Source organism: Thermobia domestica, chromosome 5 (genome assembly GCF_964235325.1).
Source record: "Thermobia domestica chromosome 5, izTheDome1.hap1.1, whole genome shotgun sequence".
Lineage (NCBI taxonomy): Eukaryota > Metazoa > Arthropoda > Insecta > Zygentoma > Lepismatidae > Thermobia > Thermobia domestica.
In genome coordinates, this window is record NC_137458.1 from 34,516,529 (window position 1) to 34,534,002 (window position 17,474).

Sequence of the window (17,474 nt, forward strand, 5' to 3'; positions counted from 1 at the left end):
TTTAGCCCCGTTTACTGATCATTTAGGTCTAGTTCTAGAATTTAATATTGGTTCGCCGTACTGTGTCTGGGGACGATCCTACTGGAAAATGTCCCCCCTTGGTCTAAATGATCCTTATTTTCTTAACCAGTTTCATCGGCACTGGTCAGACTGGCTTCACCACCGCCACAGGTATACCACACGCCTCAAATGGTGGGAGCAATATGTGAAACCCAAAATCAAATGGCTATATATCGATCACTTTCGAGATAGGAATGCCAATAGTAACCATATGATGCAATTTTATATGAAATGTTTACAATCTGTTAGTGGTTTATCGTCTACTTCCCCAATATCGTACCGAGATATGCAGTATTATAAAGGTAAAATTTTACATTTGCAGAGAGAATGTACTGAAAAATTTCGTTTCTATTGTAAAGATAACACTGTGGTAGAAAACGAGCGTATGACGTTATACCATCTAATTCATACAAAGAAACGTAAAAATCGAGCTTTAATTTCAAAATTAACCTCTAATACTCAGCAAGTACTAACTAATCCGAGTGAAATTAGAGCTCACATTCATAATACATACCAAGAGTTGTATAATGTATCACAGAACACGACTCCTGTTTTGCAATTTACACCTTTGCCAGGTTATACAGTGACATCTGATTATAACGACATGTTAATGCAACCATATACCAAAAATGAGATCCATGATGTAATACTCAGTTTTCAGCGTTATAAAACTCCTGGAATTGATGGATTAGTAGCAGAATTTTATCAAAAGGTGTTTCCTATTATAGCAGATGAGTTTACTACTATTGTCAATGAAATATTGCATCATGGTGTAATTAGTGAATCCTTTGCTACAGGTGTCATTATATTAGTACCAAAGTTACCAAATCCTACTTGTCTTAAACATTATAGAGCGTTAACTATGTTAAATGTTGACTATAAAATAGTAGCAAAATGCTTTTTCAATAGGTTAAAAACAGTGCTCTCAAGCATTCTCCACCCAATGCAAGCAGGATTTCTAGAAGGTAATAAACTTCTTGATGTGTTGATGGATCTTCGCGATGCTGTGGCATATTTTGATTACACCAAATGTAAAGGTGGCCTTCTATCTATAGATTTAAGGACAGCATTTGATTTGGTTAACCATGGGTATTTATATCAAGTAATGGAAAAATTTGGATTTCATCCTGCTGTAATTAATCAAGTGAAAATTTTGTACATGTTTGCGAGGTCTAAAATCCAGGTAAATGGTTATTTAACACCTTTTATAACAATCAATAGATCTATTAGACAGGGGTGTCCGATTTCAATGTCTCTTTTTAATATTTACATTTCACCATTGATTTGTGAATTACATGCTATGCAAATAGGTATTTCCTTTGCTGATCTCCACCTTACAGTGCGTTCCTATGCTGATGATCTTTCTGTTTTAGTACGAGATGAAGCTCAACTTAATCAAGTTCTTCATGTCATACAAAATATTGGACAATCTAGTGGGGCATGCATAAATTTTCAGAAAACAAAATTGCTTGCATTTGGTACTTGGGATTTTCAGATGATTACTTTTCCTATTCTCCATGTTGATAGGATAAAAATTTTAGGTGTCTATTTTTATTGCACGGTCCAACAAATGATTTTAGAAAATTGGGCTCTAGCCCTCCAGAAGGTGAAAGGTTTATGTCAATCGTGGAAATTTCGTGGCTACTGTCTTGAACAAAGAATTTGGATTGTTAATACATATATTACATCTCACCTTTGGTATTTAAGTCCTGTTTTACCGTTGCCAAGTCGAATTGCCCGCTCTATGCAAGCTGCAGTTTATTGGTTTGTTTGGAGAGGTAACATTTTTAAAACACCCATGTATGTACTTACTCAATCTAAAAATGCTGGAGGTCTCAACATGGTGGATATATATTGCAAAAGCACTGTTTTATATTTGATTAATTGGATGTACAAGATACAATTACATACAGCCAGTTTTGCTAAAATCTGGGGTCTCTATTGGGTACAGGCCACGGCAATCACCCCTCCTCTTAATATGTCTATTCTTTCAAACACTGTAAAATATTTGTATGATGTACTCTTGAATTCTAGTTACATGGTTCTAGACTTAGATACTCCCAAACACCAGAATATGAAACTTTTGTACAGCTCATATCAGTGTAAACAAAATGTTACTATTAAACGAAAAGACAACTTTCCTAACTATAATTGGGATATGATCTGGAAAAATATCAATAACACAGTCCTAAATGTCAATCAACGCTCTGTGTGGTATCGAATTGTACATGACGTCATACCAACTAATATAAAGTTACAGAAAATTAAGCTGATGTCTAACGGAACATGTTCGCATTGTAGTAGAGACGATACTTTACAACATCGGCTTTCAACTTGTGATTTGGTGCACGACATATGGTTGACGTTCGCACGTATCATGTGTATTCTCGTTCGTTGTGGGATCCAGGATATTTCCCCGCTAATGATTTTATTTCCTGATTTTTCATATTATCCTCATTACAAACAAAATAGTGTAATTTGGTTGTGTGGTGTAACTGTGGAATATTTGATTCAAAGTCAAACGCCAACCCTTGCAGACTATTATTTTCACCTGTTGAAAGAACGATGGAAAATAACTGAAACTATCAAACGAAAACAGTTCTCGAATTATTTAGCTGTTGTTGATGAAAAATTAACAAAGATGTATTCATAATTTTTGTATTACTAATGTTTTCTTTTCTTTTTCTTTTTTTTATGTTTCTGCTGGTTGTAATTTGATTCCTTGTTATTTGTTAATAATACAGTATATGTTATCCTTTTTGGAAAAAAATTGTTATGTATTCCAATGTATAATACTTTTTTGCATCTAAATAAATAAATATATATATAAAAAAAAAAAAAAAAAAAAAAAAAAAAGTGGTAGAGCGTTCACCTCTGGTGCTTGGGGTCCCGGGTTCGATCCCAGCCCCCGCCAAGTGAACTTTGTGGTGGACAAACACCGTGCTCGTGGGTTTTCTCGGGGTTCTCCCGTTTCCTCCCACTTTCTTCATTCCACCGTTTCACTCATCTCTCATCATCACCGTCTCCTTTAGCCTAACCGGCATAACCGTGGGACGTAAAACTTAAAGATTTCATTTTTTCTACCAAAATCGTAAGTGGTTGAAACTTGCTACTACATTTAGTTTTAATACTGATATTCATAGAGCAAAAATGGTAAGAGGTATCGAGATGCGGTTTCTTGTAAGCCCAAATAATTTGTCGAACTCAACGAGATCAATTTGTAAATGCATCATTACATACATAAATATGTGTATATCAGCGTTCTTTTAGGCTTGGCTGTTTGCGTAGCAAAGTGAGTAACTAATTTTAATTTTCATCGCAATTTAAGAGCTTGGTGTCGCATTTTTGGTAGAGAAGGAAAAATTATTATTATTATTATTATTATTATTATTATTATTATTATTATTATTATTATTATTATTATTATTATTATTATTATTATTATTATTATTATTATTAATAATAATAATAATAATAATAATAATAATAATTTCTAATTCATTCTTTCTACATATCATGAAAATTTTTAGTATCACAAGCCAGTATGATAATGAAAAGCAAAGTAGGAAAAAATAATTATATTTATAAAATTTTGTATCTATGACACATTGCAATAGGTAGTTGGTTTTGAAAGTGTTTATATGAAGCTTTCCAAATTAAGATTTGAATCCGTAATGACTTGAAGAAACGAGGAATTGAAATTACATAGTCTACGAAGAAAACTTCTAGACGATAAAATCAAAATACCACCATTTCACACAAAAGCTTATTTTCTGACTTTAATTGTAGTCTATTGATACTCCGATCCAGTTCGTTTTTCTATTTCTTAATATGTTTTAAAACAAACATTATTTTTTTTAGTCATTTCAATGCAAAACAGGAGTGTGCAGCAAAACGAGTTATATTTACGCTATAAAACAATATCGAAAGATAACAGGGCAAAAGATGTTCCAGCTGGTAACGTAGTTTCCGAAACGTAAGCTTGATTCTTCAATTCTGAGAGCCCATTGAGCCATCATCTCTAAAGATAATAAAGTGTAGAAGCGGATATAGCATCCGTCGTCAAGTTCAGAGACAGTTTCTAGTAATTAGTCATCTTTACATCAAAGAATTAAAGCAGTAGAGCTAAACCTTGAGAAGAAAAATCCATCGAAGTTTGAGTGGTCAAAAGTAAGTACTAGACAAAGGGGGTCTATATCTCATACAGGAATGACGCCAGAGTTTCCATTAGTGTGTGAAAATAAATTTAGTGTTCTACAGAATGTTGACTGTGAAACTATGAACAACTCAAAGTGTTTGAAACAGAACCGAACCAACAGTAAAAGAAAGACAATGAATAACGCCAAACTTACAGTGAATCCGGCCTTCAGTGCGATAGACAAGAAAATAAATGCAAGAAATAAACCTGGAACAGAACCTCAAGTTTTCGTATATGCGGATAGCAATGGGAGGGGTCTAGCTGAGCAAATGAACCTCAATCTAAAACACAAATTAAAGGCACAAGGAACCATTAAGCCTGGAGCAAAAAGTACAGAGGTATTAAGTGGAATTAACCCTAAAATTACAAGTGGCTTGTAACCAAGGATATGAAGTTAAGAAAATTAGAGGTAAGCTTACTGAGCTAAATTACTGTAAAGTAGTGGTGGTAAATATTCCAAATAGGTATTTGACCTTATGGAAGAATCATGTGTAAATCAAGCTACTAAGGTCACTAACGTGAAGCTGAAATCTTTGTGTAAACACTTCAGAAATGTGAAAATGCTAGATGTAAGTAAATTTGGTAAAGAAATGTTCACAAGGCATGGTTTGCATTTAAATAAAAGGGAAAAAGAATTGTTAACTAATGAAATTTGTGATGTAATTAACAGTTATATGAGTAATAAATCTAGGTCTCAAGCAGCGTTGCCAATACCTTGGGAAGTAACTCAAAATAAGAAGAATGTGGATGAGGGCACTTCTTTTTTAGTTCAAGGGTAAATTTTAACACAGCGAGTAGGCTTACGTATCTTTCATCAAAATGTACAAGGGTTTTCCATTGGGAAACAATTAACGATGGAAATTTTGTTGACGGAAATTCTGAAAGATGTAGATATTATTTGTATAACCGAACACTGGTGTGCACAAAACAATATAGCAACTATAAATTTACCAAATTTCAAGCTAGCAAGTAGTTTCTGTCGAGAAAAGAAAACAAGAGGTTGTAAAACATAATTTAAAATTTAAAGAATGCACTAAGTTTAAACATATAAGCGATAAAAAAATTTGAATGGTGTATTTTGGAGCTTCCAGTGGAAAAAAAATATAGTAATCTGTATATACCGGTATAGGACACCGGATAGTAAAGTTGAAATTTTTGTGCGTAACTTAGAAGTAATACTCTCACATTATAGTTGTACTAAATACAGCCCAGTAGTACTGAGATGTAAATATGGATTTTTTGAAAGATATTGATGTAAAGATAAAAACATTATTGGGTACGTTTAATTCAAAACATTTAATAAATAAACCTACTAGGATAACTCCAATCAGTATATCAGCACTAGATCAGATAATTCTAAACTCTGACCACTTGAGCTCAAGGGCGCAAGTGATTAGTACCGGAGTTTCTGATCATGAAGCTCGGATTGCTGAAATATGTGATAAACGCTTCTCTGTAACTCAAAAGTGTAAGAAATATAGTGTAAGAACTTTCAAAGTTACAAGTATTCAGTAATCAGAATATCAATTATTTCAATTATTTACTTAGTCACGAAACATGGGAAGGTGTACTTTCATTAAACAACGCAAATGATATATATAATGAATTCATAAAAATTTTTGGTTACTATTTTGATATAGCTTTTCCTAAAATGAAACTCGTGTTACAATCCCAGAAGAAGGGACAATGGGTTACTCCTGAAGTACTAAAAGCAAGTGCTACAAACATAAATTTACATAAACTTAGTAAGGTTTTTAAAACAGGTTGTGCAAAGTCCTACTATAAACAATATAGAAAAAGGTACAAGGAACTAATTAGAACGACTAAAAAGAACTACTACCAAGTTAAACTTGCTTAGGCATCGAATAAAACTAAAACTATATGGAACATTATAAATGAAGAACTAAATGGTGGTAAAGAGACACCATATGTGGATACAATAATACATAAAGGGAACAGTGTAACAAACCCAAGGGGAAAAGCAGAAATATTTAATATTTTTTTTTATAAATGTCGCAAAAATTATGGATGATGATAAAGTAAATAAATGTAAACAGAATAGCTACAAAGTAGTTACTGTAAATAATTTTAAACAAAGTTCAAATAAATGTGAAAAACAATCTTTCTACAACCAGTATCAGAAGATGAAATAGCAAATATAATAAAATCTCTCAAAAACAAAAATACAGCTGGAATCTCAGATAATTTATTGAAAAGATATTTCAATCAGGTGAGAAAACCACTTTATCATTTAGCAAATATATCATTTACAAATGGCGAGTATCCAGAAAAGTTAAAAATTGCAAAAGTTAAGCCCTTGTTTAAAAAAGGTGAAAAGCAAAACATAAATAACTACAGACCAATATCTCTCCTACCTGTCGTTGGAAAAGTTTTGGAAAAAATTATGTATAACAGGGTAATTAATTTTTTATTGAAAGAAAATGTTATCTCAACATGGCTTCCTTAATGGTCGATCTGCAAACACGGCAATATTTAATTTCATTGAGAAGGTAAGAAATATTGCAGATAAGAAAGAAAACTGTATAGGAATCTTTCTTGATTTGTCTAAAGCTTTCGATACAGTATAACACAGTTTATTTTTGAACAAACTGGAGAACTGTGGAATACGTGGTAAAGCAAGGGACTGGTTTGGTTCGTACTTAAATAATCGTAGGCAGGTCGTAGAAATAACGCATAAGAATAATAACATTGTAGAAAGCTATTTATCAGATGAATTATATATAAAACACGGAATTCCACAAGGATCTATTCTAGGGCCATTGCTCTTCCTTTTATATATTAATGATTTTGAAAAAAAAAGCATATTTTCGGCAGATGTTACCCTTTTCGCTGACGATATCACTCTACTAGTGAGTGGAAAAAATGACAAATTATTGGAACAGAATGCTAGGCAAACACTAAATGAAGTATCTCTTTGGATGAAGAACAATAATCTTTTTGTTAATATTGAAAAATCCATTGCTATAAATTTTTATAACAAGTTCAGTACACCAATATACCCTAACCTATATCTGAACCAAAATAAAATTAACTATACAACACACTGTTCGTTTTTAGGTCTTACTATAGATCATAACCTGACATGGGAATTTCATATAGAGTCAGTTATTAATAAATAATATAGAATATGTTATGCACTAAGGATTATTAGAAAGAAGGTAAATTTAAAATTAGCTAAAATCTTGCACCATTCGTGTTTTAACTCTATCTTGCAATATGGTATCATGTGCTGGGGAAATTCAAGTCAGAGATTTAATGTTTTCAAAATTCAGAAGAAAGCCATAAGAATACTTTGTGATAAGAAGCCGAATTTTTCTTGTAGACATTTGTTTAAGGAGGTCAATATACTTCCTCTGGATAGTTTATATTTGTATCGTCTCTTTTTGTATTTGAAAGAATACTCATCGGCATTCGTAACAAATAAGGTTGTACATAATCACAATACGCGAAATAAGAATGATTTTCATTTGTGTAATCACCGGTCAGCAATGAAATCAAAAAGGTGTAAGTTATGGTGGTGTTAAGTTGTACAACATGTTACCTATTGATATAAAGTATGAAGAACATATGAAAAGGTTCAGACAAAAGTTAAAATTATTTCTATTAGAAAATTCTTGTTATACGATTGAGGAGTACGTAAATATCATGACAAGGTAATATTACTTTATTTTACTCACGTAAATTTTTTGTACATATGACGCATGTTACACTTACTTGAGGACATTCTTCGTACTTGTAAGTTCATACAAAAGAAATAAATACAATACAAAACTAAGAACCACCTCATAAAGCTAGTTTTCAAAACATTTATCGAAATTTGTATTGTATGTAACTTGAATAAAACTTGAATTTGGTATGTAGACCGAAATAGGTTGTGTTCTTGAGAACCTATTAAAAACAAACAGAAACGTCGGGCTTTCGAGTGGATTCATCATTGAGATTTACCTGTATGCAAGATCGATAGAAGTTAAGACAATGATTGAATGTTTTCTATTGCAAAAGAAGACACTTCGATAATAAATTATGACCATAGAGCATCGCATTTCTAGGAGTTTGTGCAGCAAACTGCGACGCGATACCGCTAATTTTATTTTTAGCTTTTGGTCAAAATGTGTTTCAGATCGCGTTTATAGAATCTTACTCAGAGAATGTTTTGTACTCTTTCCGATTTCCACATTTCTTCCATATCTTATAGGCAAACAGATGTTATTCTATAGTTTCATTTGTAGACTGAAACGAAACTAATGGCTAGTATGATGAGCAAGTTATAATGAGTACAAAATATATCTGTTCACTTTTCCGAGGAGGTAGTGCACAATGAATAAAAATACAATTTCCGCTATTCTTAACGATACCCAATTTGTAACAACCTTTTCTCAACAAATAATTTACATAATTTTTATTACTTTTATTTCTTTTCCATGTGTACCTGGAAGCGAATGGCTTTCTTACAACTACAGTATACCATTATTCTAAGCAAACTACGAGTTTTCAACAATCACCGTTATAATCAGCATCAACGTTTGTTACCACTGAGCATAATCAAATCATTCTTTTAACTACGTAAATGAGTCTTTCAATTTTATGACTTATTACTTAAACAATAATTAATCTATTTAACGAATGAGAGAAGTGGCTGATAAATATCTTATCGTTTGGATGAACAGACTCAGCCATGAAATGCATAAAATAAATTTTAATACAATAGAACTAATATTATACATTCAAATGCTACACGCATCCAAAAATGCGATTAACAAAAATTGAGAAATCCCTAGAATAGTTACATTCATTAAATATACTATTAATTAACGGCAATTAAGTATTAGAACTATAAATACACCTGTTTACATATCCATTTAGAATTTTAAAAGTAAATTCCCTAAACACGAGCATTATCCAAGGATTTTTAAATCAATCGCCATATCAATAAATCAGTAAAAGGTTTCTACCGTATTCGCATTGTCTCCTTATACTCAAACGGCTCAAAATTCAGTCTCCCTTACAAGTAACTGCATATGTAATTCAAATAATTGAAAATAAAATGCTGTTACGAGTTCCAGCAAACTATTTTAACCATTACAGACATCTGTATAGATTGCTGAATGTGAAAACAATCTAGTGTATCAGCAATCCATTATCTGACAACAAGATGGTAGCATACCGCACTGCGCGGTTCCTGTTCCGCATTTCTTGAATGAACACCAACCTAAATGGATCGTTCTCAGTAGACTGATCTCCTTGTTCATGTCATTTTAATCTTTGTGACCAGCTTATGGGGTATAACTAACGATGCCATCTACGCTGAGAAATTACAAAATTTGAAGGATTTGTAACTTAGCATTCAAAATCTTTTTGATGATATTTATCACAAAAATGTTACCAAAGATGTGTGTGTGCTATCACCGTCTCTTAGAATGTATTCCAGATGGTAGGAAACATATCAAAGGCATGTAAGGTATATTGTGATTCTCTTACCTTTCTTCAGCAAGAAATAAGGATTACTTTATTACAAATATAATCTTGCTCTCTCCCACGGGAAATTGTCTTTTCTGCTATTTTATACATGTCGTTATCAAAGGGTTGAGAAAACATTTGTGTCAGACGAAGACGTGAAACGTACAATAGCATTTAATACATTGTACCACAACCTGTTTCTTTTCAGAATTACGCCTTCTAAGTGTCTTGAGCCTACATGGGTCGTTAGTGGTGTTGAATGAATGTCATAAGAGAAGTCATTAATAAAGACCAGCACTACATTTCATGAAATCGCGCCTATTTTATAACGAATAGATGTCTTCAATTCCTATTGTAACCATATGGTTCAGCTCATTGAATATTAATGAAGAAAAATTTTAATTTTTTTAAGTGAATCTCGTATAAAAGCGCTCTCAAGAATTTTTCTCTCAGCAAACAGACGAATATGTATATGTGTGTGTGCGTCGCGTCTGCGACAGAAATCTTGGTGATCGTCTCGTCTCCCCAAATAAGGTACTAAAATTCAGCACAGAGAACAAACCTCGTCTCTAAAAATTCCTGCCTATGGGTTGTCATAGTTATTTTTAGCTTTGACATCACCAGGCTGCATCGAGAGCTTGCCCACGGCGTAGAAACGTGAGGAGACGGGGAGAAAAATTAAGTTAGTCTGACAAGTGTGCCCGGTGAAACAACAACGAGTTACCATGGAAGCTGTGTTGGGGCGAGTAATCACATAATATTTTGTTAAACATAGCACATTAATACGTTAAAAGTACATTAATAATAACAAAAATGTAGTCTAAAGATGAAAACTCGAAATCTAAATCATTTGCACATGATTGTTAACTTTAAAATCATCTTGATAATGAGGACCAGCAGAGCAGCGTAAAGTCCCTAATCTATCAGAAAGAAGACGAAAAGAATGGAGAGGGAATGCAACCCGCAACCTTCAGGGCATCCCCCCTGCAATCACCAAAAATGATTTTCCTTCAGCGCCAAAGTGAGTGAACAGTGACAGTGAAATTGTGGAAATCAGCAATGTAACAAAACTTAACCAGTAAACCGCGACAACCGCGGCTTCCGCGCTTACAGCAGTAATTAATGGACCGAGTATTAAATCTTATTATCATATTCAGTTATCCAAATCAAAGTGCCAAAATGTAAAGTAATATGTGTTTGTACTGTTTTAGTGTTGTTAATTAAAGTGAAAAGTGAAATTTTGCATATCCTTTACCAAAATAATTATCATGGTATAAATTTACATTTGTTAGTTTTAAGAAATAATCTAATTTACTTTTCTTTTCAGCACAAATAACCAGTGCCTATGCAACGTAATAATTTCCACATTATTAAATTGCATCAGCACGGAGAATACAATTGGAATCAGCTTTTGTGTCGATTTCCCAGAACGTTCTGACCCGAAATCTGAACCGTGTTGTCCAGTGGCTATATGTTTGGCTTTGGTAAACGATCCAAACTGGTATTGAAGCCTAAAGGAGACATATAAATCGTAGAGGATCGAATCCCGGACCATTATAAATGCCCAAGCCCTCCTAGGGAACTGCAGGACACGGACCACATACTGTAATATTACATCGTATCGATATGCCCGCCAAGTTTCATTTCTTTGAAATGTCTCAAGAGGAAGTACGAAACTTTTTTATTGAGCAACCCATTGAGTCGCAACAAGGCAACGTAGACACACACATACATGCATACGTTTGGCTTCAACATTCATTTCTGTTATAAATCTTCTGTTTCGTTATTTAAATTGGTCACCTTACCTTCATATTTCTTTAGTTGTTCTTGAAGGTGAGACTCTTTCTCCTTAATACTTTAGAAAAGCTCGAGGAATTGGAAATTTTAATTTTTCCTGAAATGTACACGATTTTACAGGACAAAGTGCCACTCCTCACATGTGTTTCTCAAGCAAAATTGAAAACTGTATTCATGTGGGCAGAGGACGTTTAGCACGCATTTACTTCAAGAGAAGCCCAACCTTGTATTATGTATTGGTTATGTTACCCTTCATTTCATGAGTAATAAATTTCTTAAAATCTTTTACTGGCATTTTTGTATTGGATTAAATAATTAGAATGTACATCATTCTGTTGTTCCGCCTTTTCCGTTGTTTAAAGCAGTGTTACTTTTATTCCGTTTTTAGACTATATGAACCCTCTGAAGCTCCCAATCAACAACATTTCATTGACACTAACCGAAATCCTCTTCTACCCATGAACATAAGGGAACCGGTCAAAACCCCCACACTCGAGAAATGTCAAAACGCCCACACAAACGGTTATAACCCCCACACAAATGGACAAATCTCCCAAATACACGAACGGTCATAACCCCCACACTCAAGACATGTCAAAACGCCCACACGATCGGTCATAACCCCTACACAAATGGACAAATCTCCCAAATACACGAACGGTCATAACCCCCACAGCCAAAACCCCCACACTGGTAGTCGGTCATGACCTCCAACGGTCACAACTCCCACACAAATGGACAAAACAGCCACACATAGCAACGGTCACAATCCCCATATAAATGGACAAAACACCCACACAAATGGACAAAACTCCCACATGCAGAAATTGTCACAACTGCCACACAAATGGACAAAATCCCCACAATCGGACAAATCTCCCACACTCTGAAATGATCCTGGTTGCATGTCTTGCCCTTGTACTTTTTAATAACATTTATTATTCCACTTTAACTGATGTTGCAACTATTCTTCTTGGGCGTCATAAAGAGCCGCAACAAAGACTTGTAATGACGATCATTTCAGAGTGTGGGGGATTTGTCCGATTTTGTGGGAGTTTTGTCCATTTATGTGGGGATTATGACCGTTGCTATGTGTGGCTGTTTTGTCCATTTGTGTGGGAGTTATGACCGATTGTGTGGGCGTTTTGACATTTCTTGAGTGTGGGGGTTTTGACCGTTCGTGCGTTTGGGAGATTTGTCCATTTGTGTGGGGGTTATGATCGTTTGTGTGGGGGTTTTGACATTTCTTGAGTGTGGGGGTTTTGGCTGTGGGGGTTTTGACCTAGACCCGAACATAATAGACCTCCTGCACTTATAGCCCTTCCATTTGTTTTTACTCATTTAAAATTTCAGTCTGTATGCTGAAGTAACATTTTTGACGGAAGGGTTAAAATTACATAAAAACGAAAACCTTCAACTTATGTCTGAGCGAAAGTCTTAAATAAAAACACATATGAAGAATGTTATTGGAAAATAGATTTTCAACATAGTATAAAAACTATTTCGATTTTGAAAAATGATAATATTGTAAGAAAAACTAATTTGCACTACTGTAGAAATAAAAAATACTAATAACATCATTATACATGCTGTATACTTCAAGACTCTGGAATTCACTTAGGTTCATAAAAATGCTTAACCTGCATTTTCTTTAATCCAGATAAGATCATGGTTTTACTACGAATAAAGCGCTTTACAAAGTTTTCTCATTTACAGTTACTTCCAAAAATATTTCATCATTATCGGAAATATAACCTTCATCTTTTAGTTTCTTACAATTTATTTCCTCGATGATGTCACAACTAACATTATCTTTACAGTTCAAAGGTTTTCGGAAGTATTTACTGTCATGACCTACAACAGAACGAATGAAATCCTCATTTCTGTCTTTTAAATTAATCAGTTTGAAAGTTATTTTCTTCTCAAAAGGCCATTCCAAAAGCGAATCATATTCTCCGGAACATATTACAATAGAAATGAATAAAGCATGAAAACTTAAACTCTTTAAAAACTTATATTCAATCCGGTTGACGCATAACATTACTTTCAACTTATACCCATACTGAGAGTTATAAAAGTAATCACTGTATAAAAGATTTCTTTCTTTATGTAATTTTAGCTTCTCAGAAATATTTGAAATTTTCCACAAAAATGTGCAATTACTCCTGGTTCTTGCATCAATAAATTTTATTTCCATTGCTTTAAGCTTCTCTTCTAACTTTACTATTGCAGTGTTTTTAGCTTCAATCTTCTCCTCTAACTTCAAGATCGCAATATCTTTGGTTTCCAGCTGTTTTGAATGTTGTTCTACTATATCTTTCGTAAGTTCCAAATGACGAATATTAGATTCTTGCATGTGGGTACGTAACGCGATAGGGAACCCTTTGTAACTGCAACCAACACTTTCAAAGCTACATTTAGCAAAGAGTTTAATACACTCTTCATCAAGATGTATATCTATATTCTTTCTTTCAACACTTACGCCACAATTCTTTGGACAATTTACAGGGAATCTAAAGCACTTCGAATGATGATGTTCCAAATCCTTGGCCTCCATTTCCCCACTACAATATTCACAAATAACAATTCTTTTGGGACATTCTTCCAACAAATGTTTCTTCATATCTTTACGCGGCATTTCTCGTTCACATTTATTCTCGCAGTAAACAGAAATTAAATCACACACATTAAAATGATCTTGAAGTATATCAGCCACTACTTCACAAACGCAATATTCGCACTTCACAATTCTCTTACTGCAAATATTCTGCATGTGATGTTTCATATAAAATTTTTGAATTATTACAGCACATTTCTCACATCGCATTAAAGCAAATTCACAGATTTGAATGTGTAATTCTAAATTCACTTCTGACGTTTTCTTTCCACAATAATTACAATTACAGTAAGTTTCTTGAGAATGTTTCTTTTTATGTTCAGACATGACGAAACGTTGTGGTTTTATAGTACAGATTGTACATTGTATGTATTCTGTTTTACATTGTTTGACATGATCACTACGTAGTTGCTGGGAGTCAAATACTTGTGAACAGAATTCACATTTAAATATCTCGCCAGTGCAGATGTCATCATTATCGAGAGTCTTACCAAATTGCTGTGGTTGAGCTTCGTCACGTACACAATGTAATTGGTGTTTTTCTAAGTCTCCTTCGATATACTTTTGGCAATTGTTGCAAAGCTTGTACGTGGGCATTGTCGCTAACGACAAGTGTTTTATAAACTTCGAATACAAGTTTTAATTTCATTTGATTTTTTTTTCAACCTTGGAACCTTCTTGCGTTCTAGATGAAAGACTACGGAAACATTTTAGTGGTTGTTTGTAGCATTACAAAACGAAAACTTTCAAGACACGATGCGTAGTCTAGGCAACAAACAGTTGAACTATCAAATTCTCTGATATTTTATTTCTCACCTGCAAGAGAAAGAGAAAAATGTCAATCATATTGCTTGCAGATTCACATAAAAGTTCTTATTTTAAAGATTACGGTAGGAGAAACCTAAAAATGTAGATACAAACCTAAATTTGCCATTTATTTTTGTATTAGGCTCCCAAGTTTAGTTCTACAATTATTTCGCACTAGAGTGAGTGTCTGTTTCTTCACTGGGAATAACTTGAGAACATGATTGGCAACATAAGTTAGAACGCTTATCGTGAGTTCTATTTCCAATGAAGGCACAGAATTTTTCTGTTCTCGTTATGATCTCGTAAAAATATTCATATTAATATCACTTTTGTAGCAAGTTTATAACAGCTTAAACATAACTTATATGGGCGCAGTTGCCATTATTTAAAATGTGATACAGGCCCATTGCCCTATGTTAAATTTTCAAAACGGACGGAAATGAGGGCAATGCCGGCAAAATCAGATAATTTGTTCTGCACTCGATCCAGTTCTTGTAATAGTACTGTAAAAGACCGGTTTAGACACCACTCAAGTATGAATATTGAGCAAATAGGATAGAAACAAATGTGAAAGTGTCATTTATCTTTCATCGATATCAAAATGAACAATGTAAACCCACAATTGTGTTCGATTATAACTTCACGGTCACCTTCCGGTAGAACCGTTTTCTGGACTTAAAATGCCGTCCGAAGAACATGTCGCAACAGTAGTGATGCTCGTGTAAGCAATGAGCTGAAGAAACACGAAAGCAGTAGCTATCTGGTGACGGACTGCGCAATGTCAACACAACACAGGGTGCGAGTGACAGACTGTATAACATTTAGTTAACTCCATGCTTGAGTAGCGTAACGGGTGTCCTCGTCGACAGTTGCATGACATCTGCTTAATATTGAACTAGCTAGTGCCTCGCATTTCTTTGGTGGAATACCAGAAATACCCCTGGCTGTAATGTGTAACAGACCAGTTGCTGACATGTTGAGACACCTCCGAGTGGGCTGTTCTCCAATTCAATATTACAAACCACGTATTCTCCAATTCCAACGCTAATAGATGTTCAAATTGCAAGTATCCAGTCCACACTCTACCATATTTCAGAATAAAACAAAAATTCTATCGAACTATTCATAACTAGACAACGACGCAGTACTAGATTAATCTCTGCTTACAGACGAATCACGATTCTATGCTAACAAGCCAGTCTACTCGTAGTAGGCCTACCTCTTAGCATATTTATCAACACTTTCAACCGCTATATGTAGATGAACATCATAACTTTCCGCCTATGCCAATTGACCTCCCGGGAAGTGAGATGTTACTTCTGAGGACAATGTGTTCTTAACAGGGTTGAAAAAAAAAACGTTTTTGTAAAAAAGCAAAAAGAACGTTTCTATGTTTAAAACATTTTTGTTTAAAACGTTTTTAACGTTTAAAACGAAGTATTTCGTTTAAAAAAAAACATTGAAAATATTTATTTTGTTTAAAACAATAATCTAAATAGGCATATATATTACATTTTTACACACTCACAGGTATTGCTTGCCATCTATATTCAACCGCTAGATCAAATTTCGGGAACTTCCCTAATCTCCATCCGTCCAAATGTTCAATTCCGGAGAAAGAAATCGGGATTTTCCCGATCTCTGTTCACAGAATATGTAGTTTAGTTTCTTTGTGTTACGTTCTACTGGCCGTCTGCATTCTTAATCTTTAAACGTCCATTGATGGAACTGTTGTGTCAGGGATTTAAACCTCAATGACTCAGTCTTTAATTAAGGCAGGAAGATTGTTTTAGTACCAATTTATTCCTGAAGGATCCAGATTTTAGCCGGTGTGCATTTTATGTATGTGGGGAGAGGTACCACGTGGCGGTGGAAGGGGGGTATTTTTTTTTTTTGCAAGAGTTTTTGGGGGCCACTCTCCCTCTTGGAGGATAGATTCATAAAAATTGGTACGTGAAGCAATGAAGTAGGCCATTACATGGTAATATCGTGTATTTGTACTTCTTGCTTATATTTGGGAGCATGGAGTGGGCAAAGTTAACCAATTTTTTGAGTTTCAGTTTTTTGACGTAAATTACATTTATTTTTACAACAAACGTCTATAGCTCACTCCATAAATAAGCTAGAAAGATGATTTGGTAACAAAGTATTTTGAGGCATGTAGCTTTCTGCTAGTATGCATTTTATGTATAGCCTATGTACAGCCGAGAGGGAAAGAATGAAGTTCGTTTTTTAAATTTTTTCATCAAATTTTTTCATCAGATTTTGGGGGTATTCCTCCCCTCTTTGTAGTACATCCATAAAAATTGGAATGTGAAACAATGAAGTAGTCCCCTAAATCACAGTAAACTGTATGTGTACCTGTTGTTTATAGAGGAAGAGGGGGTCAAATTTGGCAAATTTACATTTATTTTCAGGACGGTTCCATATAAGACAAGATGTATTTTACTGAAGTGGTCTAGAAGCATAATTCTTGTTCGTATACATGATATGTGCAGCAAAAATGATTTGTATATG

General features: G+C 34.0%; 1 protein-coding gene across 2 annotated transcripts in view; it reads right to left on the reverse strand.

The window, feature by feature from the left end:
* Positions 1-17,474, reverse strand: part of LOC145685849 (TNF receptor-associated factor 4-like) — a 111,062-nt gene that overhangs the window by 12,235 nt on the left and 81,353 nt on the right. Inside the window, exon 2 of one of the 2 annotated variants that reach the window (XM_081758475.1) lies at positions 13,084-14,966. The exons of the other annotated variant lie outside the window; for it this stretch is intronic. Coding sequence (XP_081614601.1) covers positions 13,227-14,747 — 1,521 coding nt within the window. The 5' untranslated portion in view covers positions 14,748-14,966 and the 3' untranslated portion in view covers positions 13,084-13,226. Of the gene's footprint in view, positions 1-13,083; positions 14,967-17,474 lie in introns of those variants that run through there. 2 annotated transcript variants of the gene reach the window in all.